The sequence below is a fragment of the Petaurus breviceps genome, unplaced genomic scaffold, assembly GCF_028583685.1.
Source record: "Petaurus breviceps papuanus isolate PSGF00001 unplaced genomic scaffold, PetGlider_PUasm1.0 90925, whole genome shotgun sequence".
In the NCBI taxonomy this organism is placed as follows: domain Eukaryota; kingdom Metazoa; phylum Chordata; class Mammalia; order Diprotodontia; family Petauridae; genus Petaurus; species Petaurus breviceps.
Genome location: NW_027187380.1, coordinates 22,473,655 through 22,496,645, shown reverse-complemented (window position 1 = coordinate 22,496,645; position 22,991 = coordinate 22,473,655). Strand labels below are relative to the sequence as shown.

General features: G+C 35.9%; 1 protein-coding gene across 6 annotated transcripts in view; it reads right to left on the bottom strand.

The window, feature by feature from the left end:
• Positions 1-22,991, bottom strand: part of LOC138152592 (ATP-binding cassette sub-family A member 10-like) — a 118,531-nt gene that overhangs the window by 21,029 nt on the left and 74,511 nt on the right. For 5 of the 6 annotated variants that reach the window (XM_069076554.1, XM_069076552.1, XM_069076550.1 and 2 more), the window contains 13 exons: positions 21,152-21,325; positions 20,552-20,665; positions 16,658-16,777; positions 15,331-15,414; positions 14,608-14,699; positions 11,657-11,777; positions 11,016-11,133; positions 10,251-10,342; positions 6,232-6,407; positions 4,708-4,783; positions 4,536-4,630; positions 3,638-3,757; positions 3,090-3,230 (listed from right to left, as the gene is read on the bottom strand). In XM_069076554.1, the coding sequence (XP_068932655.1) occupies positions 3,090-3,230; positions 3,638-3,757; positions 4,536-4,630; positions 4,708-4,783; positions 6,232-6,407; positions 10,251-10,342; positions 11,016-11,133; positions 11,657-11,777; positions 14,608-14,699; positions 15,331-15,414; positions 16,658-16,777; positions 20,552-20,665; positions 21,152-21,325 (1,523 nt within the window). Of the gene's footprint in view, positions 1-3,089; positions 3,231-3,637; positions 3,758-4,535; positions 4,631-4,707; positions 4,784-6,231; positions 6,408-10,250; positions 10,343-11,015; positions 11,134-11,656; positions 11,778-14,607; positions 14,700-15,330; positions 15,415-16,657; positions 16,778-20,551; positions 20,666-21,151; positions 21,326-22,991 lie in introns of those variants that run through there. The other variant, XR_011166139.1, reaches the window with a different exon arrangement.

The window sequence follows — 22,991 nt, the reverse complement described above, 5'->3', positions numbered from 1 at the left end:
CTTCTATTTGTCTTACATTTCTTCTGCTGGAGCTTAATATTGTCACCCAGGGGTCCATTCCAGGTTCTCTTCTTCGTTTTCTCTATATTTTCTCATTTTTTGATCTTATCAGCTCCAATGAATTCAATTGTAATTTCTAGACTGATGATTCTATATATATTTATGCAGGTCTAGTCTCTCCTTAATGCCAGTTTTATCACCAAATGCCTAGTGGACATTTCAAAGTATATAACCTATAGAAATCGCTATTTTGACATACCCCAAAATAGGACTCACTGTATTTCCTAAACTGACTCCTTTTCTAAACCTCCTATTACTGTCTAAAGTGCCACCATCCTTCTAGTCACTGAGGTTTTTCACCTCATATCATCCTGATTCCTCATTCTCACTCTCCCCATACTGAATTAGCTGCCAAAATCCGAAATATTTATTTCTTTTTCAAAATCTCTCAGATGAATTACCTTATTGTCACTCACATAGCCACCAATGTAATTCAGCCCCTCCTCACCACTTGGGAATTCTCTCCCCAATCTAACCTTTCCTACACAGACATGCCAAGGTGATTTTCCTAAAGTGTAGGTTTGGCTATGTCATTCTCTACTTTAATAAAAAGATCTTGACTACAAAAAGTTATTATAGTGGCAAGGAAGATCAAGTCATGAACTCAGAAGAAAACAACATTGTCAAAATTGCTACAAACAAAGCCTTAAAAAGAAAAATTCTAATTAGACCCAAGCCCAACAAGAATTCCTGGAAGAGTTAAAGAAAGAGATATGAGTCGTAGAGGAAAAATTGGTAAAAGAGATGAGAGTCATACAAAATAATTTATGAAAAGAGAATAACAGTTTGGTAAAAGAGGCAAAAAATACTGAAGAAAATAATACCTTAGAAAAACAGAATTGGTGTAGGATCACCTAAAAGCTCTTTTATTTATTACTTCAAGTAAGCACTTCTCAAGCCTATCTTTCTAGAATTTTTGCCTCTCGAGTTTTACCATTTGCCTCACTTTCCTCCTTTGTAAAGTGGGGAGAATAATAGCACTTACATACCAGGGTTGTTGCAAAAATCAACTGAGAAAATAAAGCACTTAGCACATTACCTGGCACATAGTATGCATTTAATAAATGTTTATTGATAGACTGAAATACATAATGTGCTTTGCAAACTCTAAAGCTATCTATTTGCCCTCTCTCTGTTCTTATTGTCTCAATCATTAGTATTTTCATCTTCTCAAAAACACCTTTTACTTTCCCTTGAACTATTAGTGCCCTTTCCGGTAAAGATATCTTCCATATATTATGTATTTATGTTCCATGGTACTACATATATATGTGTGTGCATGTGTGTGATGGGTGTATATATATATGTGTGTGTGTATATGTATATATATATATATGTATGTATGTACATATATGTATATAGTCTGCCCCATTAGAAGAAAAGCTTCCTGAGGGAATGGACTATTTTTACTTTTTATTATATAACCAGTGCTTAGCACAATGCCTATTACACAGTTAGTGATTATTATTTTTTTAAAAGCAATCGGGGTTAGGTAACTTGCTCAAGGTTACACAGCCAGTTATTTCTGGGTGTGGTGCTGAGTATCTGAGCCCGGATTTGATCCAGGTCATCCCGACACTAGAGCCGGTGCTCTTACTTGCTGAGCCACCTGGCCGCCCCTAAGCAATTGGGGTTAAGTAACTTGCTCAAGGTTACATGGCCAGGTGTTTCTGGGTGGGTGCAAAGTGTCTGAGCCCGGGATTCGAACAGTTAGTGATTATTAATGAATTTTTAAATTTTTTTGATACGTTTGTTGGTTTTGCTGAATTTCTTTTTCTTCTACAATATACAGGATGACTCTGGGAAGATATGGTGGTGGAGAGATAGGAAATAAAATATAGCCAATATAAAAACAAAAGATATCAATAAAAACTCTTATAATATTTATTAAGCACCTACCATGGACAAGACCTTTTTCTAGTGATATTTCTCTATGAAAATAAAAAAAATACTCCCTGCATCAATAATCCGAATATTTAATATTGCTGAATATTCATCATTTAAGTTTCTTTTCCCAGGAAATATGATGATGCTTTGTTTCTTCCTTATCAAGATAATTTCACATTTTATATTGCAGTACATGCCCTATTACTACATTTTATTTTCAATTATTCAAAGAACATAGCTGATTTTCTATTTTGCTTCTTTAGGTTTTCTCTGATGAATTTTTTCTCTTTTCTAGCTACCTTTTCCTTCATCTTTGGAGTGCTAAAAGCTCTTAAAGGTTGGGTTCCATTTGGAGTTTATATCCAGGGTGGGGAGGGTTGCTCAGAATTGGCTCTTGGGAACAGCCATTTTATTCCTTTCTTTTCCCTCAGGAGAACTGAACTGCCCAATTTATTGAACTACCCCCCTATTATATTATTATTCCTCATGGCTCGAACTGTAGTATATGGAAATATATGGAGACATATGAAATATATAAAAATATGTGAAATATCTATGAAATATATGAAAAACCTCAACTGAAAAATTAAGAAATAAGTATTTCTCTATCTAAAGTCCCTTCTAAACTTTTAACTTTAGCAAAATGTGCAAAGGGAATATGGATTAATGATGGTAACTAAGCTATACCTCTTGTATAGTTAAGATCATTGTCTTTTCCATTCAAAAAAGATTAAGGTCTCAGGGAAGTCTCTCTGATTACTCCAGCAGAACACATTAAGAGGAGTGATCAAGAAGGAATTGAATAGTTTTGAAGTAACTATTGTTCTGTTCTTGAAATAGCATGTTAACGAATTTTTTGTTTGCATATATGTGACTTTTTCCTTGTTCAAGATTCTTATAAAATGTACTTTGAATTTTCTTGAGGTTGAGAAATGACTAGACTATGCCAATTTGGACACTTCTCTCTCTAAGCTAGAAATAGTTGGATATTAAATTAATTTTAAAATTCTTGCATCCTTGTGTCTAAAATGCAAAGTAAAGTATTCGCTTATTTTTCTTTGATATAACATAAAGCAAGAAAAACTGATGAGAGAATTAAGTTTACTTTTGCCATCACAGAGGTGAAAAACAACTCCCCATACCTTTTTTGCTTTGCTGCTGTTGGAAAAAGCTTCAGAATCTCTTCATGGAGATGTCTTACTTGTCCAGGTTCTTTCACTTTTATTTCCAGTATATAATCTTTGCCAAACTTGCTTTTCAGATGTTGGATAGAACCAATGCATCTGGAGTAAGGAAAATGGAAGAAGATGTATTTTTCACACACACACACAGAGAAACAGAGAGAGAGACAGAGAGAGAGAGACAGAGAGAAACAAAGAAAGTGAGACAGAGACAGAAAGGCAGAGACAGAGACAGAGAAAAGAGAGAGACAGAGATAGAAAGACAGAGAGACAGAGGCAGAGAGAAAGACAGAGACAGGAAGAAATAGACAGAGATAGAAAGAAGGAGAAGCTAAAAAAAATAAGGTATTTGCTATCTAACCTATTGCTATTATTCTTTGTTCTGGGAATAGTGGGGATAAGGTTGCATTGTTATACCAGCAGAAATAGATCATGAGATGAGCAGAGTGGCAGAGGACTCTTATTTTGTTATATCTTTGCTTATAAAATTGGGGCCCATTTTCACCCACCGTAGCTGTCCTGATACCATGATGGCCACTCGGTCACACACAGCTTCAGCTTCTGCCATGTAATGTGTAGTCAGGATAGCACCACTCTCCTTTTTCTTAAAGATTGCTCGAATCATCTGCCTATAGTGAAGTCAAGAAAATGTGGGCAATTAGAAGGAGCACATTAATGTTTCCACACAACTTGACAAAAAAAATTGGAATGGTCCCAGAGAAGATACTTGTTTAGACAATTCAGATCTGATAAAGGGAAGAATGTTCTTGGAAAGGAGAAATGGTAGGGCAGCAAGGAGCCAAGAAGGATAAAGACACATGAATTGAAGGAATTGGATTGAACAAAAAAATAGTGAATAAGGGTAGTTTCTCTGGGAAGAAGGCATAACTTGAGGTAAATAAGGAAAAATATTGAATTAATTTTGAAAAATATTGAATGAATGAAAAATAATGAAAATAAACTTATAAGATGGATGACTACCAAAAAAAACACAACAAAATCCTTGGAAATTTACTTGGGCCTTGGATGGATTACTTTTTGGACTATTTACTTCTGAATGATACCTAGGTCAGAAATGTCAGGGAAACCTTTAGTGCTGAATATGTTTATATAGAGCATATCATTCTAAATGAATTAGGAAAGATAACTTTTTTTGCCTTTCTTTTTTGGATTGCAATTGGGGTTAAGTGACTTGCCCAAGGTCACATGGCTAGTTTTTGTATTAAGTGTCTGAAGCTGGATTTGAACTCAGGTCGTCCTGACTCCAGGGCCAGTGCTCTATTTACTGTGCCACCTAGCTGCCCCGAAATAGAACTTTTTTAATGCTTAATTTTCATAGGGTCAGCCAGAAGATTAAATTCTAAACAGGCTTTATTTGGCATTGAACTTTCTTATAATTCTCCTCACCATATTTGTTGCTGCCCCTCTGGATCCATTCCAGTTGATGGTTCATCCAGAAGTATGACAGCTGGATTTTCCAGGATACTCAGAGCAAAGCACAACTAAAATGCATAGAAACATAATTAGTTACTGTCCTCACCATAACAATGCTTGAAAGAATGCAAAGCACATTACATACCTTTCTAGTTATGCCTGTTGCTAAGTCCTTGACTGGAACTTTCATATACTCCTGAAGTTTGAGAGCATCCTTTAATCTGATAGAAAATACATTGATTAAAGACATGCCAATTAAAGCAAGTCTGGGGTTCTACCTCACACCCATCAGATTAGCCAGGAAGACAAAAAATGAAAATTATGAGTGCAGGAAGCATTGCAGGAAAATGGGCCACTAATGCATTGTTGGTGGAGTTGTGAATGATCCGGCCATCCTTGGACAGCAATTTTGAACTATATTAAACAGGTCACTAAAGTATGCATATGCCTTTTGACTTAACAATACCACTTTTAGATTTGAACCTCAAAGAGATTTTTAAAAAGAGGAAAAGTACCCATATGTACAACAATGTTCAAAATTAGAGGATTCCCATGACTTGGGGAATGATTGAAATAATATTATAATAAATAATATAAGAAATGATGAAAGGGATGGCTTCAAAGAAACCTGAGAAGACTTACGTGAACAAATACAGAGTAAAGTGAGCATAATCATGAGAAAAAATTATACAACAACATCATTGCAAGGACAACTGACTTTGAAAGGCTTGGGAACTCTGATAAATTCAATGACCAATGATAAAGCATGCTACTCACCTCCTGACAGAGAGGTAATGGATTCAAAATGAAAAGCAAAACATACATTTTTGGACATGGTCTATGTGGAAATTTGTTTTGTTTTATTATGCATATTTGTAACAAGGTATAATTGTCTTTTCTATGTAGGAGAAGAGATAAAATAAATGCTCATTAAAAACTAAATTTTAAAAGGAAAAAATGCTTTGAATCAGGTTCATTTGCCAATGGAAGATATTGGAAGAATGTCCCCCCAAAAGGGAGTAAGTACAATGTAGAAGAAAGTCTCAGCTCTGGTTCTCACAAAGTGACATTTAAAGAACAAGAGAGGAGTTCTGTTGGTGTTGTAATTTGTTTCTTAATGGTATTTTAAGTATTAACTTCAGTTTGTCCTGATCAATTAAATTCATGTTTCAAATTTTATTTCCTAATAGATTTTGTAATAATAATCGGTGAACTGAGATACAATAAAACAGGAACAATCTCAGATTGATCATTTATAAACTAGCAAAATTTAGAAACATAATTTGAGATCTTCATGCCTAGTTTTGTGGAGCTTTCCACTATCATATTCTCACCCTTGTCCCAAAGCAATATCTATTTAAGTGAACCTAAGATAAGGATATAAAATCATCCTTTCCTCTACTTAATAGTAATTTTAATTTTAAAAAAGGATATTTTGTGTTACTTAGTTTTGCATACCCAAGGCAAGTCCATCTCTTGCTTCATCCTTGTTACAACTGGGGAACATGTGACCTCGAGGTCACATGTGGTATTTCAGGTCCCTTTGGGGCCACACTTGAGGACCTAGAGGATCACATGTGACCTTGAGGCCAAAGGTTTCCCATCCTTGCTCTAGCCTGTCTCCTCCTCCTCCTCTGGATAATCGGTGTAGTTTCCCTTTTTACTCTACCGTGAAATAGTGACCATGGCATCTTCCTTCTTTAGTCCTTTCACTGCAGCATAGACCTCCAGATGGTCTCTCACTGTAAGGTTTTGCCATAATGGATTCTCCTGAGCACAGTACCCAAGGATATTGATCATTTCATCTCTTTGTTGATGAGTTGTTTTGCTTCCTTTCAGAACCACCTACATAAAACACCCATACTAAAATTCAGCACACAGTTTTAAAGCAAATATATTTCAACAATATATCATTATCAGCTTGGGGACAGTTCATATGCCTGCTGTCCCAGGATCACTGTAGGTTAGTTCAGAGACACTCATCAATAGTTCAGTCACAGAGGTTGAGTGTTCTGCTATAATAATTCTCTCATCTGTTCTATTAAATTGTAGTGACCTTGAGATCTGTATCAGTGGAGAGAATACCTATCCCAGAGACATCACAGATCATTAAAGTACTGAAGTATTTCATAATGTATTAAAAATAATCAATATGCTAACTGCAAAAAGTAATTCTGAAATAATGCAGCTGCTAACTGAATGAATATATGAATACTGGTTTCTGCAAAGATAGAGAATAAACTCATAGAGAATTTGTTCTCTCTCAGAGTTCCCCCAAGTCAAGGTGAAGAATCCTCTGGCCTGTCTTCAGTTATTTCATCTGAACTTGGCCGAGTCTCCAAGTGGTTGGATTGATGCCTCTTACTTAGCATCTCAATATTCAACTATTTGCGACATCCTTCTGAACAATTCATCCTTCACATTTCAGAATAACTTTTCTTCCTTAAGTAAAGATTTTATTGTGAAACTCTCCAAAATTCTTTAATTGCCTCCTAATTAAAATCTGTTCTTCTCTAACTGTTCATCAAGGCCTTCCCAAGACTTGGTATCACTTCCTCCCTTCTCCTGACTTTTTCCAACCCCAACATTACTCCTCTTCCTGTATTCTATTCAAAAGGAAAAATTGGTTTGTCCTCTTCCCTTCCTAGCTTTCATGCTCCATTATCCTTGCTCATTCCATCCCTTAAGCTTGGAGTGCTTTTCTCTCCCTTCCTTATCTGTAGACTTCCTAAAAACTTTCTAAATCTAATACCTTTCCCATGCAGTCTCCATATTTAGGCTCTGTTGATAATGATCTTGACTTTCCAGAACTCCCATAGGGCATTTGGGGTGAGAGGTAGGTAACTAATTCTTTTATTACTGTAATATTGTGGATTATAATTGTCTGTATTTGTATCTTATCTCCCTTATAGACTCTAATTTCCGTTAAAGTAGGGATAAAATCTTATTTACACTTCACATGTGTCCCAGTGCTCTGTAAATAGTAGGTGTTCAATATATATGTAATTATTATTATTGATATGCCTGGCCACTGACCTCCAAATGCCCCGAATCTCCATGTCTAGGCAACTCTGTTGCCTTTCAATATCATATACCAAAATATTTCATTTTGGAATCTACTGCAATAGTTTGCTAATTGGTCTTCCTTTCTCTTCCCTTTCCAGTCCAAGTCACACACTACTTTTAATTTGATATTTCTGAAGCAAGGGTATGACCATGTTATTCTGTTGCTCAAGATACTTCAGTACCTCCCTATTTTCTTTAAGATAGAAATACAGCTTCCTCTTTTTTGGCATTTAAAGCCCTTCACATTCTGATTCTGACCTTTTTTTCAGTCTGATTTCATGTTGCTCCTCCTTAGGAATCCTGTATTCCAGTCAAATAGGCTTGCTAGCAGTTCCTTGTACAAATCTCTTGGAATCCTTAGATCCTTCCAAAATTTCGCTCATGTCACTTCCTATATATGGTCTTCCCTTCCTTATTCCCTTAATTGTTAATGCTTTTCTCTTAAAACTCCCCATCAACCACAGTCTTTATTTTTTTAAATATGTATATATGAGATATATTTTGCATTTACTTATCGGTGTACATGTAATTTTGTCTCTGTGGAATATAAGCTCTTTGAGGGCAGAGACTGTCCTATTTTTATCTTTCTATCCCCACTGTATGTTACTTGCACATAATAAAGTAGATGAATTATAAATTCTTGTTAGGTTAAATTCAAAGACTGACACATATCCCATGTCGTCATTTAATTGGTTCAAGTGTGTCTTATTTTGTGACCTCATTTGGGATTTTCTTGGCAAAGATAATGGAGTGGTTTGCTATTACCTTCTCCAGCTCATTTTATAGATGAGGAAACTGAGGTAATCAGGGTTAAGTGACTTGCCCAGAGTCACACAGATAGCTATTAAGTGTTTGAGACCAGATTTGAATTCAGGACGATGAGTCTTCCTGACCATAGACCTGGCACTCCATCCACTGCACTACCCAACTGCCCCCATATATCTCAGCAATGTATTTTTTAATCATAACTTCAGTCAAAAGTAAATGTAAAAATGTAGATCTGGGAGTCGAGAAAAGATGACAGAACAAATTTATAAGGATTGATATAAACAAAGATAGAAAACAGATATACAGAGAAATGCTTCTCAAATCACTTCTCTCTTATACTCTTTCTTCTGCCCCTCACCCTTAGTGAATGTTCTTCTGAACTTCTGAAACGTCCTGGTTCTTGGCTTCTGACACAAGTTGCTCCATTTCATTGTTTGAATCATCCACTCCTACTACTGAAACTCCATGGCTCTGTTGGACTTGCCTTTGATGACTACTTTTTGGATCTCCTGGTCTCTCTATCCCCAGAGCCTCCAGTATCACCTATCCTGTCTCTACTTGAATTGGTATCTTAAATATTAGACTAGTTATACCTTAGCTGGTGGTAAAAGGTCTCATATCCTTTTCCCTCATACTGACTCTGTTCTAGTATGAACTAGTCCCATCTGAGCCTTGGTTCTAACTAGAATCACTTAGCCAGAAGGCCACCAATCCACTATATGTATTGACTTAATATAAGTTTTTTTAAAGGGCAAAACCTATCTCACTTTTATATTTATCATGCTGGGCATAGTCCCTTGCATAAAGCAATTTATTTTAATTAATTAATTTATTATTATAAATTATTAAATTAATTTAATTTAATAATTTAATTAATGTTTTATTTTTCATCCATTCATCTATTCTAACTTCCAGAAGGGTTATGACTTGTCCAAAGTCACACATGTGAGGCCTGGGATACTCAAGTTCTCTGACTCCCAACTCATTGTTCTTTCCATTGCATCGTGCTTTTTTTTTTTTTTTTTTACTATTACTACTACATTTATATAGTGCTACTCATGTGCCAGTTGTTGTTCTTTCTTAGATGTGTCTGAGTCTCCATGATACCATTTGAGATTTTCTTGGTAAAGATACTGGAGAGGTTTGCTGTTTCCTTCTCCAGCTCATTTTACAGTTAAGGAAACTGAGGCAAAAAGGGTTAAGTGATTTGACCAGCATCACAGAGATGGTAAGTGTCTGATGCCATATTTGAAATCGCAAAAATGAGTTTTGCTTAGTCCAGGCCCTATGTTAAAAGCTTTACAATCATTGTCTCATTTGATTTGCATAACCACACTGGGAGATAGATGCCATTGTTATCCCATTTTACAGGTTAGGCAACTGAGGCAAACTGAGGTTCAGTGACTTGGCCAGTGCCACACAGCTAATAAGTATTTGAGGCTAGATTTAAACTCAGTTCTTTCTGACTCCAGACCCAGAGCTCTATCAGTGGATAGCTAGCTACCTACCTGCCTTGAAGGCATACTCCCCTTTCTCTGCAACTATTTTTATACTCTTCTTGTTTTATACTATTTTGTATTATCAGCCCCTAAGACAGTGTTATTCACACATCAGGCACTTACATGTGTTTTCTGCAGGCAATTCACATTTCCTTTCACTCTCTATGTATTCATGGCTACTAATGCAGATACATGCCCATCTTTCTCTTCTTCCACTAAAAAAGCTTGTGAACAAGTGTCACAACCATTTATTATAAATTGAGCTTTGGACTAGTAAAGTACCTAAAGATTACCATTACTACTTACTCTGTTTCTGGTGTCTTCAACCAAAATATTTCCCTTCTTTTTCTCTTACCTTCCCTGCAGTTGGTCTTGTCTCTCCAGTTATCATCCTAATGCATGAACTTTTGCCAGCTCCGTTGTGTCCTAGAAGTCCCAGTATCTCACCTGGAAGGAAGAACAAATAATAGTCAGTGAAGACACTTCCTGGCTTCCTGTACCCTATATGCTTATGTTAGGGTTGAACCTTTATTCTTGCGAATAAAATCCCAAGATACTTGTTTTGCCACTTGGTGTTTGATAGAAGGCCAGAAGCAGGTATAAGTAAGCTATGGGAATTCTAGCCCAGAAAACCTATGACTACTGAACCAACAAAGTAGTGGCATGGCAGAATTGCTATGGTTCCAGATTAATCGTGCTGATATATTGACTTGTGGATCATAGCAATCAAAGTGTCCAGAAGCTTAGGTGGAAATCCTGCTTCTGTAGCTGATAAGTGAAATTCCTATTGATCTGATAGTCATTTGTCCAAAAGCCTTTTTGAAAAAGTAACACAAGTCTACTCAGTTCTCCTTGAATAAGGTGCCCATGTCATAGGAATTTCTATGCTGCTCAGATTCCTTTATTAGGTATTATAGAAAGTTGATGGGCTTGTGGCTAAATTGGAGAGTGACCCAAAATTGGCAGATTAGTAATTTTCTCCAGATCCTTTCAACTCTATGAATCCACCCTCCAAAAAAAAATTTAAAAAGAACTATGCATAAGATCTAGAATCTTATGCATACTGAATCTACAGAACAAAAAAGAGAAAACCCAGATAAAAATCTTTGTGAATTAAGACCTTTTTTAACGCAGAAAGAGATATTTCTTGTAGCCAGTTTCTTCTTTCTCTTTGAAAAACAACTTTTCTTCTTGCCTTCATATTCTTTTCGCAGACAGCTGACAATAATAACAGGTTTCTGGAAAAGAAGCTAGAACTTGATTTTCTTTATAGTGCCTTAATTGGATGCTGTGTTCTCTCTGGCTCTCAACATTGTCCCAAGCCATTGAGCAAATTAGGTCACATTAAGGACATAATTGAATTCCAGCTTGTGTTCATAGATGGAAAATTCATTTTTCCATGCATGAAGGTACAACGGAATCAAAGAATGTTTTCTACGAGTTTGCTTTTCTCTACACAGAATGAAGAATTTGCTTAAAGGAGGCCTTATTGCAGCTAATTTTAAAAAGAGGCCAAATCCACAGACCTAACATCTGTTCAACATTCCTTACAATATGGCTTATCCAAAATCTTTGACTCACCAAGGCTTTGGGGATTTTAAAAATTATATCTGTGCTTAAAGGAAATTTTCCTTAAGTAGAAAAATAAAACACTGTATTCTTGTTTAGCTTCAGAGTTGAAGAATAAATGAAAGATTATTTACTTGATAGTTGACTCAATCTTCTAAGCATTTCAGCAAACATCTACACATAAAGTTTCACCTCATCCAAATTGGAAGCAGTTAGCGCCCTTGCAGCTCTGGTTCTTTCAGCTTGAACATCTTCATCTTCATCTTCTGGGTCTTCAGGGTTGGGACCACCATCGCTATTTGTTTGGAAAATTCTACAAAGGACAAAAATAATGCCATAAATATCGATTTTCAAATATAATTGATGCCAAAATTGATACTCTAATAATTTTTATTTTTGTTACCAAAAAGGTTGGACTATCTTCCCTTCTGTCTGCCTTAGATCTTCAACTGTAAAATGAGAATGATAATAACACCTTCCAAGGTTGTTGTGAGGATATAATGAGATAGATTTGTAAAGTGCTTAACAAAGTGTAGTAAATAATTAATAAATGCTTTCCCTTTCCTTTACTATGTTTTTCCCCTTTGGATTCAGCTTTGACTATTCCTTCTCATATTCCCTAGATACAGTCTATCACCAAATGTTATCATTTCCTTCTCTCAAATATTTCTCGGATTTTTCTGTTATTTCAATTTCACTGCCATTATGACATCATGCACAGTCATATAACAGACTTCTAATTGGTCTCCTTTACATCCATTCATTTATTCCCCATTCCATTCTACAATTCTGCAAACCACTGTCACTCTAATCTTACCAAAATTTAACTTGCTTAAGAACTAAGGATCATGTTTCATGATCTACATTTATATTTAAACTAAACTCATCCACTTCATGATTCCACAAAAGGCTCCATAATTGGGCTCTATTCCCTGCATCCAACCTCATTCTCCACTACTCCACTAACACAGGCCTCTATTCCAATAAGATTGGTCTTGTTACTATTCTCTGCATATCATTTTTATCTGTTTGCCTTTGCTAGTGTTGTGTCCTTCTATGAACTCAATTTCCTCCTTTCTGCATACTGAAATCCTACACATTCTTCAAAGCCTAGCTAAAATCCTCATCTCAGTCAATCATGGACGACTTGAATTAACCATCCATGGAAGGCCATTCAGGAGGTTATTTCAGTAGTATAGGTGAGAAGTAGGTAGAATTTGAATTAGGGTGGACATTGCATGACTAGGTACTAGGCACTGTGCTAAGTCTTATAAACAAAAAGGCAGAAATGGAATGGTCACTGCCCTCAAGGAGGTAACTTTTTCCTGCAGGGACAAAACATGGGCACATGTAAATAAATAAACACAAAGTAGATTGAGCTCCTTGAGAAGAGGGACTGTCTTTCACTGTTCCTTCTGTCTACAGTACTTGGCACAGTATTTGGCACACTAGTAGATGCATACTAAATTTTCATTGACTGACTCTTTTAAAGGACTTTAGGGATTCTGCTGCATAGAGGTGAGGAGGGAGTGCATTCCAGATATAAGGGCCTTTATATTCAAAAGCCCAGAGGCCAGAAATAGGATGTCTTAAATGAGAAACAAAGAGTTAGCTGGTTGGACTAGAATGGAGATTTTAGGAAAGAGAGTAAGATGAAACAAGAAGGAAAAGGCATGTGGGAACCAGATTGTGGGTAGTTTAAATACCAAGCTGAAGAATTTGTATCAACTTAGAGGAAATAGAGAGTGATTAAATGTTTTTGAATAGGAGAGTCATACAGACAGATTTGTGTTTGTAGAAATATTTGTTTGTCAGCTTTCATAGAGGATGAATTGTAGAGTGGAATGACTAGAAGTAGGAAGACCATTCAGGAGGCTATTTCAGTAGTATAGGTGAGAAGTAGGTAGAATCTGAATTAGGACTGACATAGCTTGAGTAGAAAAAATGGAAGAGGTAGAAGAGATGTTGGGGAAGTAAAATTAACAAGATTGAAATTGATTAGATATGTGTGTGAAGGAGAGGGAAAAGTTATTGATGATGCCAGGGTTGTGAATGTGAATGAAAAAGAAGATGGCATTGATATCAAGGGGGGAACTTAAATGTTTTCTGATTCCTTCAAATGTGTGAGATTTGTTTTCCTAACCACAATGCAGCCTCCTTGAGAACAGAGATAGTACTTTATAATTTTTGTATCACTTTATTACCAAGTATATATATTTTTTGCTTTTTTTTTCCTTTGGAAGGGGAAGGTAGGGCAATTGGGGTTAAGTGACTTGCCCAAGGTCACACAGCTAGGTTTTTTTTTTTTTTTAGTGTTAAGTGTCTGAGGCCAGATTTGAACTCAGGTCCTCCTGACTTTAGGGCCAGTGCTCTATTCACTGCACCACTTAGCTGCCCCACCAAGCATATTTCTTACAAATTTGATCTTGTCCAATAGTCCTTTTTGAAAAAGTAACACAAGTCTAGTCAGTTGCCCTTGAATAAGAAATAAGAAAACCTAACTGACCAATTTATGATTATTATTGTTGTTTAGTCGGTTCAGCTGTGTGTGACTCATTGTGATACTATTTGGGGTTTTCTTGGCAAAGATACAGCAGAGGTTTACCATTTCCTTCTCCAGCTCACTTTACAGATCAGGAAACTGAAACAAACATAGTTAAGTTATTTTCTCAGGGTAGATTTTATTCAGCTAGTGACCATCTGAGACTGGATTTGAACTCAGGTCTTCCAGACTCCAGACCCAGTTCTCTATCTACTGTGCCACCAAGATGTATCCTTAAATACTTCATAGGGAGTCACCTACTATACTCCTTCTGGCAATATGGTGGACCAGTAGACTATCTGCCTTGCTGCTATCCACTCTGTGCATTGCCATCTGACCTATCATTGCACTCTAAGAATTTCTGGACTTTATTATCTGATCTTCCATTACACCTTGAGGTTCAATAGACCTTCCTATGCCCCTGGAGATGAACTCACCTGTATGTGATTTATCCTTTAATTAGAATGTAAGGTCCTTGAAAGCAGGGACTATTTCTCTTTTGTAATTTTATTCCTAGGGCTGAGCACAATGCTTGGTAATCAAATCTGTTCCATTGAATTCATAAATTAAATAGTGAATTCTATTTTTTCCCCTTGCTAACCTGAACAGAGGGTCCTTTCTCATGGATTGCTTTCCATATTTCATTTCCAGACATCGTAGAACAAAAAGGAAAATGATACAATGAAGGTAAGGCTAAGGAGAAAGAAAGACAAACACAGTAACAATATAGTAGAAATTACTTCGGTATTTAACTTAATATGATTATTGTCATTCCTTTACCAAGATAGAGCAGAAAAAAGACAACTTTTCACTAAATTTGGATGGTAATATGTGCGGTACAAAGCCCAGCCCAAATATTCTATTTAAAAGAGTAGTGAGAAGAGGAGGATGAAGCATCGCCTCATTTTCCTCAACAGCTGCATAATTCACATAGCTACACAAGTCTTATGGTTTCAGATTTGGAGGTATTTTACAAAAAATTGTTCCAGATTTTATAAACATCATATTGGATTAATGTCACAAAGGAGCAATTTCCAATCAGTGGAACAAGAAGAAAAGACAAACATCAAAGCAGATCAAAGATTTCTGAAGATTTTCTTCTAAAATAATTCTAATTTCATTATTCAACACTTACAACTGTCACTCAAGAGTTACATATATGTAAATACCCATATTCCCAAACATATATCTACATGCAGCAAGTCTAAAATCATGCCTTTGTAAAACCTAATAGATCGGGTCAGTTAAAATGAGAACAAATGTATAATATTGCAAATGTTGACACCCTTAATACACATGTATCCAAATGGAAAAGTCTTCTTACTATGAGAATCATGAAGAGTATATTTCTGTCGATATCATATGTTCCATCATCCATATTAGACATTTTGAAATACATATAGTTGACCTGCCAAAGGAAAACCATGGTTAAATTTGTCTACATCATGAATTTTATATAAATAAATCCATAATGCAGACAATGAACATCTCGGTTCAATTTCCTCCTTGTGTGTCGATATTCTTTGACCACAGAAAGGAAAAAAAATATCATCTACTTTGCTCCTATTTTCATAGCTTATGGAACTCTCCGGTCCCCTGCTTTTCATTGTAGTTTTGACTGTCAGAGATTTACAAAATTGCAAAGGAACCTAGGTTTGTTGTTAGCATGCCCAAATGTTCCTCTCTGTTCCCATTTCCTTACTTGTTGCCACCCTCCTTTTTCCCAGAAAGGCAGAGATACATCCTTCTCCTCCCTATCCATATGTAACCAGAAGAAAGAACTTAACGTCTTTCCACTAGAGTTATGAATGTCAAATAAATACATGAATAATTGTGAATAAATCAAGGGCTAATTGAGATACTTCTCTTCCAAAGATACCTGCATCTTAAGAAAAGTCATAAATTTTAATACAAATAGGTTTCATTTTGTAGAATTTCATGCATAAATAAACTAGTAGGAAGATGATATGTTTCTGGGTAAGGGATGCTTCCCGATGTCGTCAAAATCACACCAAGTACTTAATTAACTACTTATTCTGCCCAGGAACTTGCCTTCCCTATCCATGACCCGAGAAGGCAGGGATTCTTAAAGATTTCCCACCTCTTTTCATGTCATGGACCCCTTTGGCAGTCTGGGGAAACCTATGAACTCCTTCTCAGAAAGTATTTAAATGTATAAAATAAAATATATGATTTTAAAATAAAACAATATTACTCACATATAGTCATTGAAATATATTTTAAAAATATATTTACTTATATATTTAAATATATTTGTTGGTACAGTTCCATACACCTACTCTGCCACTGCATCATTGTAGTGTAATTCTTTCCTCTAACCAGAAAAAAAGCAATGGAATCCTTCCTTCTATTGATTTATAAACTTAAACTTTATACATTTATGAACTTGAAAGAGAGTAAAAGAGTTGGACTCTGAGCTAGTCAGTAAATCAAAAAACATCTATTAATTTCTGACCATATACCAGGCATTGTGCTAAGCACTAGACTTTCCTACTTCCACCTGATTTTAAAATCTGTTAGAGCAGGGCAGCACCAATCTGAGATTATATTTTGCAGCGGTTTTCACTGAGGCACAAAGCTTTTAATCAAATAGCCATATGTATGGTGACATTGACACATCCATTGCTTACCTCCAAAATAAGTATTGTGCATCCAAACAGGCTGAAGAAAGGCATGAATGCAATACAATAAAGTATTTTATGTAGTGCAAAGTCACTTGCTTGAATAAAGACAAATGTGAACAAGGAAATCTGTATGAAAATTTCACAGGGATATGAACAGAAAGTTTGAGTTACTTTCAATATTTTAGATATTTTTCATGTTTTCAGTATTTTTTCTTTATATGGTCCCATTTTAGTTCATATACCATTTTGTAGGGAGTATTGCCTCAGTTTGGAAGATACTTAATACCTTGCAACATTTAGCTCCCACCTGTACAGATTTACTTTGCTTTCTCACTATTGACACACTACTTTACAGTCAAACAAGACTACTTTTTATACCCCAAACTCAGCATTATATATTAAACCTCCTCACCTTTACACAGCATCCACCTTCTCTTTATGTTCTCTATATTCCTAAAGTATTTTGAGTTTAAATAACTTGCTCTTAGTCACACAGCCACTTATCAGTGGCAGGACTTGAGCCCAAATATTACTGGCTCTAGGAGAGCTCTATGAAGTATTCTGTGCTGTCTCTCAAAATTTTAATAGCAGCACTTTTTTTATACCAAAGATCTGGAAACAAAATGGATATTTATCAAGAGTAAAATGATTAAACAAATTTTGGTATATGAATGTAATATTTTATTACATTACTGTGCTGTAAAAACCAATGGCCACAATAAGTACCAAGAAGGGGGGCGGCCAGGTAGCACAGTGAGTAAGAGCACCGGCTCCAGTGTTGAGAAGACCTGGAGATCGAATCCCGGGCTCAGACACTTAGCACCCACCCAGAAACACCTGGCTGTGTAACCTTGAGCAAGTTGCTTAACCCCAATTGCTTAGGGGCGGCCAGGTGGCTCAGCGAGTAAGAGCACCGGCTCCAGTGTCGGGATGACCTGGATCAAATCTGGGCTCAGATACTCAGCACCACACCCAGAAATAATAACTGGCCGTGTAACCTTGAGCAAGTTACTTAACCCCAATTGCTTAAAAAAAAAATAAGTACCAAGAAGGACAGAAAGAAAAAAAAAATAGGACTGGCTAGGTGGCACAGTGAATAGAGCACTAGCCCTGGAGTCAAGAGGACCTGAGTTCAAATCTAGCCTCAGACATTTAAAACATACTAGCTGTGTGACCTTGGGCAAGTCACTTAACCCCAATTGCCTTGCCTTTCCCCCTCCAAAAAGAAAAAAAAAGACCTCTTGTGGGAATTTTTTCTTCCTTTTTATTAATTTAATTCATGGCTAGTAAGTGTTAAGTGTCTGAGGCTGCATTTGAACTCAGGTCCTCCTGACTCCAGGGCCAGTGCTCTATTCAGTGTGCCACCTACCTGCCCCTTTATTAATTTTATTATTCAGGGCTCTGGGCCATTCCTCCCATAACTTTTGGCTAACTAAAAGCCCGTATTCTGCTAATATTAGCCTAATCTGATTAAAACCTGACTCTTGGAAAAATAATGAAGGGAAGACTGACATTCTTTTGGTAAAAGTCAAAGGAGAGTTTGAGCTCCTCAAAATGATTTAGTTATTTGTTAGCTCCCCTAGCTAACTGGATAAGTACAGATGTCCTTGATGCTGCTTTTCACAGTCATCTTGGTGACAAGTAAATCCCCCTCTCAATCAGCCTACTTGTGAACCCACTAAATGCAGTTTAATCTGTAACCCGACTCAGCTTACATATAAAGCCTGCTTAACTTACATAAACATGTATGTAAGAGATTATGACTGTTTAACTTTGTTCAACTTTTATGACTTTGAAGGAGCATGGCATCATGAATCTGTCCTTTTTTACTTTTATGACCTAAGAGGAATGTACAAGATTGCAATATGTAAAAGAATTATTTCTCTGTCACTCTGATGCAATTTTATCTATAAGAAGTCTAATTAACTGTCATCATTACTAAGGTAGTTTGAAAGAAAGTTTGGGATTGAGTTGTGTACAATGGGGGTGATTCTAAAAAAATAAAATTGGGTAGGAAAAGGTAAAAGGGAGTAATTATATTATAACAATGGGACATAAAAGGAAGAACTAATACAGAGGAAGTAGGTGGGGGTGGAGGGCTGGTAATGTTGGAAACACTCTCATCTGGGTTGAAGAGGAAACAATGTGTGCATCTGGAAGGATGTAGAAGTCTTCTGAACATGTACAGAAGTGAGACATCTAGGGCACAGTGTTAGAGAAGGACTTTCGGAAGGATATGTAGATTGAAATTGGGGAGTGACAGGAGAAGGGAGGGGAGAGAAGATAAGAAAATAGGGATAGGGTCAAAAGAGAGACTGAGAAAGAATAGTGAGTACAATAAGATGAAGGGAAATTCACAAACAGTAATTATAACCTTTAATGTGAATGGAATGTTTATAGCAATTCTCTTTGTGGTGGCAAAGAATTAGAAATTGCAGGGATCCCCATGAATTAGGAAATGGCTGAGCAAATTGTAGTGTATGGTTGCGATGGAATACTACTGTGCTATAAAAAATGATGAATTCAATGATCTTAGAAAGGCATGGAAAGACTTGCATGAAATTATGAAGAGCAAAGTGAACAGAACCAAGAAAACATTGTATACAGTAACAGCAGTTTTTTTTTTATTTTGCCTTTTGGAGGGTAATTGGGGTTAAGTAACTTGCCCAAGGTTATACAGCTAGTTTTTTTTGTGTGGGTGTTAAGTGTCTGAGGCCGGAACCGAACTCGGGTCCTCCTGACTCTGGGGCCAGCGCTTTACTCACTGAGCCACCTAGCCACCCCAGCAAAATTGTTTTAAGAATGACTTTGAGTGACTAAGTAGTTTTGATTATTATAAATACACAAATTTAAAATAAAGGACATATGAAGAAAGATGCTATCTGCAGTCAGAGAAAGAACTGATAAATAGAAGTATATATAAATGTTTTACACAAACACTGTGTGTGTGTGTGTGTGTGTGTGTGTGTGTGTGTAATGGTAGCCAATTTTAGGAAAGGGAAAGTGAGCGAAGAATAGAAAGAAAAAAAGAAATTTAGATAACTATAGTGTATTTGGGGGGAATAGCAAGTTGCACATGGTAAATTTGTAGTTTTATGTGCAATCAACTTTGTTAAGGAAGTGATTGTTTTGTTCTGCAAATTACAAAAATAATAGTAATAAAGAAACATGGGATCAGAAATGTCATGTGTACAATGACTACAAAAATATGAATGGAATCAACAAAATAAGAGAAACAGGATGCTTTGAAATTAAAGTGCACAAACTTGGTCCCAAAGAAGTGACATGAAGATACCTCCCTCTGCTTTTTTTCAGAGGTAGGAGATCATGAGTGTGAATATTGTATATCATGTTGGGCTTGCTTTGACATGCTAGTTAGTTTAATGAATATTTTAACTTCCTCTTTAAAATTTTTTATTGTAAGAAATTAATCTCTGGAAGAGGAAGAACACAGTGGGAAATTTAGGTGACATAAAAACAAAAGATATTAATAAAATTTATTTTTCAAAAAATAAATAATTGATAATATTAAGGAGAGTAGTTACATTTAAGTGATATGGTCAGAATCCAAATTATCATTTTATATGTGAGAGATATGAGAAGTGGAAGCAAGGAGGATAGGTAGTATTTTAAAGAGTTTAAACGTGAAATGGAGAGAGATTTAGGACGAGAACTTGAGTGGATGTGTAAGGTTGCAATTTTTTTTAAGGATAGGCAAATGTAAGCATTTATTTATAGATACCAAGAAGAAGTTGATAGATTAACTTGGTTGGAAAGTCTAATCTAGATTTAAAATAATTTAATTAGTAATATAATAATTATATGTAATAAAATTGAACACTATTGATACCTTTGATAATATTTGACAATATTTTTAGAACACTATACATATATACTTACCATAAAGAAACAAGTAGACCAGATGCCACTATTTTTTCTTCCTTTCTTAGAAAAGAATGAAATCACATATGTGAAGAAAACACTTGAGCCTGCATAACCAATAATGCAGATGATCTGGAAGCAAGGGAAATTGCCATTGGGTTCAGATACTTTCCAAGAAACGATCAAATCTTCAAGATTCACAAATTCAGTTATGCATAAGAATTTTTGGATATTCTTTGAATTGAACTATTACAGAATAATATAAAAATATTATTTCTCATCAATTCTGCTAAAGGCAGCAATCATTCATTAAGCATACTGTCTTAGTCCCCTAACACAAATAGGATACAAACAGAAAGAGAAAGACAGTCTCTGCCCTTAAGGAGCTTATATTCTAATAGAAGACAATCCACACACAGGAAGGGAGCTGAAAAGCAGAAAGAGAAAGCAAGGGGATGGAAGAAGATATGGTTCCTGGGATATTGTTGAGGAAAGTACAGAGTCAAGACTGGAACCTGGAGAAGAATGAAGACATGCCTCACCTGGGCGCTTTCCTAAAAATGGAGGTAAAATTTCACACTTTCTGATGCAAGTCTCCTAGGATTTTTTTTAACTTACCTGAATAAATAGGATTCCAGTGTCCACTGTGTAGAAGCCTGAACTTAGAATGTATAAAATTACATATATGACAAGAAGAATCAGGAAGTTCAAGGGAATATCTACCAGTGCCTGCCCACACCAGTATGCTGAAGGGTAAAGGCCTGAAATCCTTAGTTGGTTTTGAGCTCTTATCTAATTAAAAAAAATAAAATAAAAGAGGGATGAGGTAAAATCAAAATTTAATTTTTTTAATGAAACAACAAAGAAAGCTAAGAATGTATACATTTTACAAATATTGTAATGAATAAGTTAAATTATAAAGTTTAAATCAAGGAAAGTAAATATGTCGTGATAGGCACTATCACTAGGATTTAATAGGATGGGACTCATATTTGGAATATATTTTTGTAAGGGTATTCTCTAGTCAAAAGGGACAGAATAAACAAAAGGGATGGAGAAGCATTATATATTAACAAGTATGCTGGGGGAGAAGATAAAAATGATTGTTGTGGCATAGTGGATTGAGCAGCTCACTTGGAATTGGTAAGTTGTTTTTGTTCAGTCATGTCTTACTCTTCATAACTCTATGCTGGGGTTTTTGTGGCAAAGATACTTGAGCAGTTTATGAGTTCCTTCTCGGACCCATTTTACATATGAGGAAACTGCCAAGGTAACAGGGTTAAGTGACTTGCCCAAGGTCATACAACTAGTAAGTGTTTGAAGTCAGATTTGAACTCCATGAGTCTTCTTGACTCCTGGCCTGGCACTCTTATCTACTGTGTCACCTAATAGCCTGGGATTAGTAAAATTTAAGTTCAAAACCCAATCCAAACCAGATGTGTGACCCTGAGCAAGTCACTTAACCTCTGTATGTCTGTTTCCTTTATAAAATGAGGGGATCAGACTCACTGGCTTATCAAGTCCCTTTCAGTGATAAATCTATGATACTATGCCCCTGACAATTTCCAAAAAGGAGCAATTGATTGTTGAAGTTAAAATCATGAAAATCTTGGAGAAACTGAGCACTCTACCTTTGAACTAATTATAGATAAAGGAAAAGCTAAGGTAGTCTGATGTAAATCTTAGATTTAGAATAAATCCCTACTTCAAATGGCTTGGAGAAAGCACAGGGAGGACCTTGACCCCTAAAATTTCGTAAGCAAAGCTGTCTTTAAAGGGGATTAAAAGTTTTTAAGAATGAAATGATGATACAAATGTAAGCTATTCCTATGAGGGAGAGTTGTTTAAAGAGATTGACATGGATTGATAGTCAATTCATTGCCCAACTAAGCTTTTTTATGTTTATTTATTTTTTAGTTTTCGACATTCATTTCCACAAGATTTTAAGTTACAAATTTTCTCCTCTTTCCCCTACTCCCACCCCAAGACAGTGAGCCTCCTGAATACCCCTTCCCCCAATCTGCTCTCTCTTATATCCTCCTCCATCCCTCCCCCCAACTTTCTGATAGGGAAAGATGGATATCTATACCCCATTGCCTGTCTATCTTATTTCCTTCCAACTGAGCTTTTTAAAAATCTTGAAGCAAGGAGGCAAGAAACAAATAATAAATTAAAAAGAATGGCATGGTAATGTATCTAGTGTTAGGATTTAAAGCTGAAAGGACCTCAGAATTCATATATTCCTCCTTCCTTTTTTATTAGAAAACTGAAACCTAAAAAGGTCTCATACCCTAACTCATACAAGTGGAGAATAACACAACCAGGATTCAAAATCAGATCCTTTTGACTTCAAATGTAGTAGCTATCATTCCCTGCTTGTATGACTTGGACCATCCCAGGTTCTGAAACTAAAAATGAATTACTGCTGTCAGTGAAAGCTAAGGAGAGGGTGAGTAGA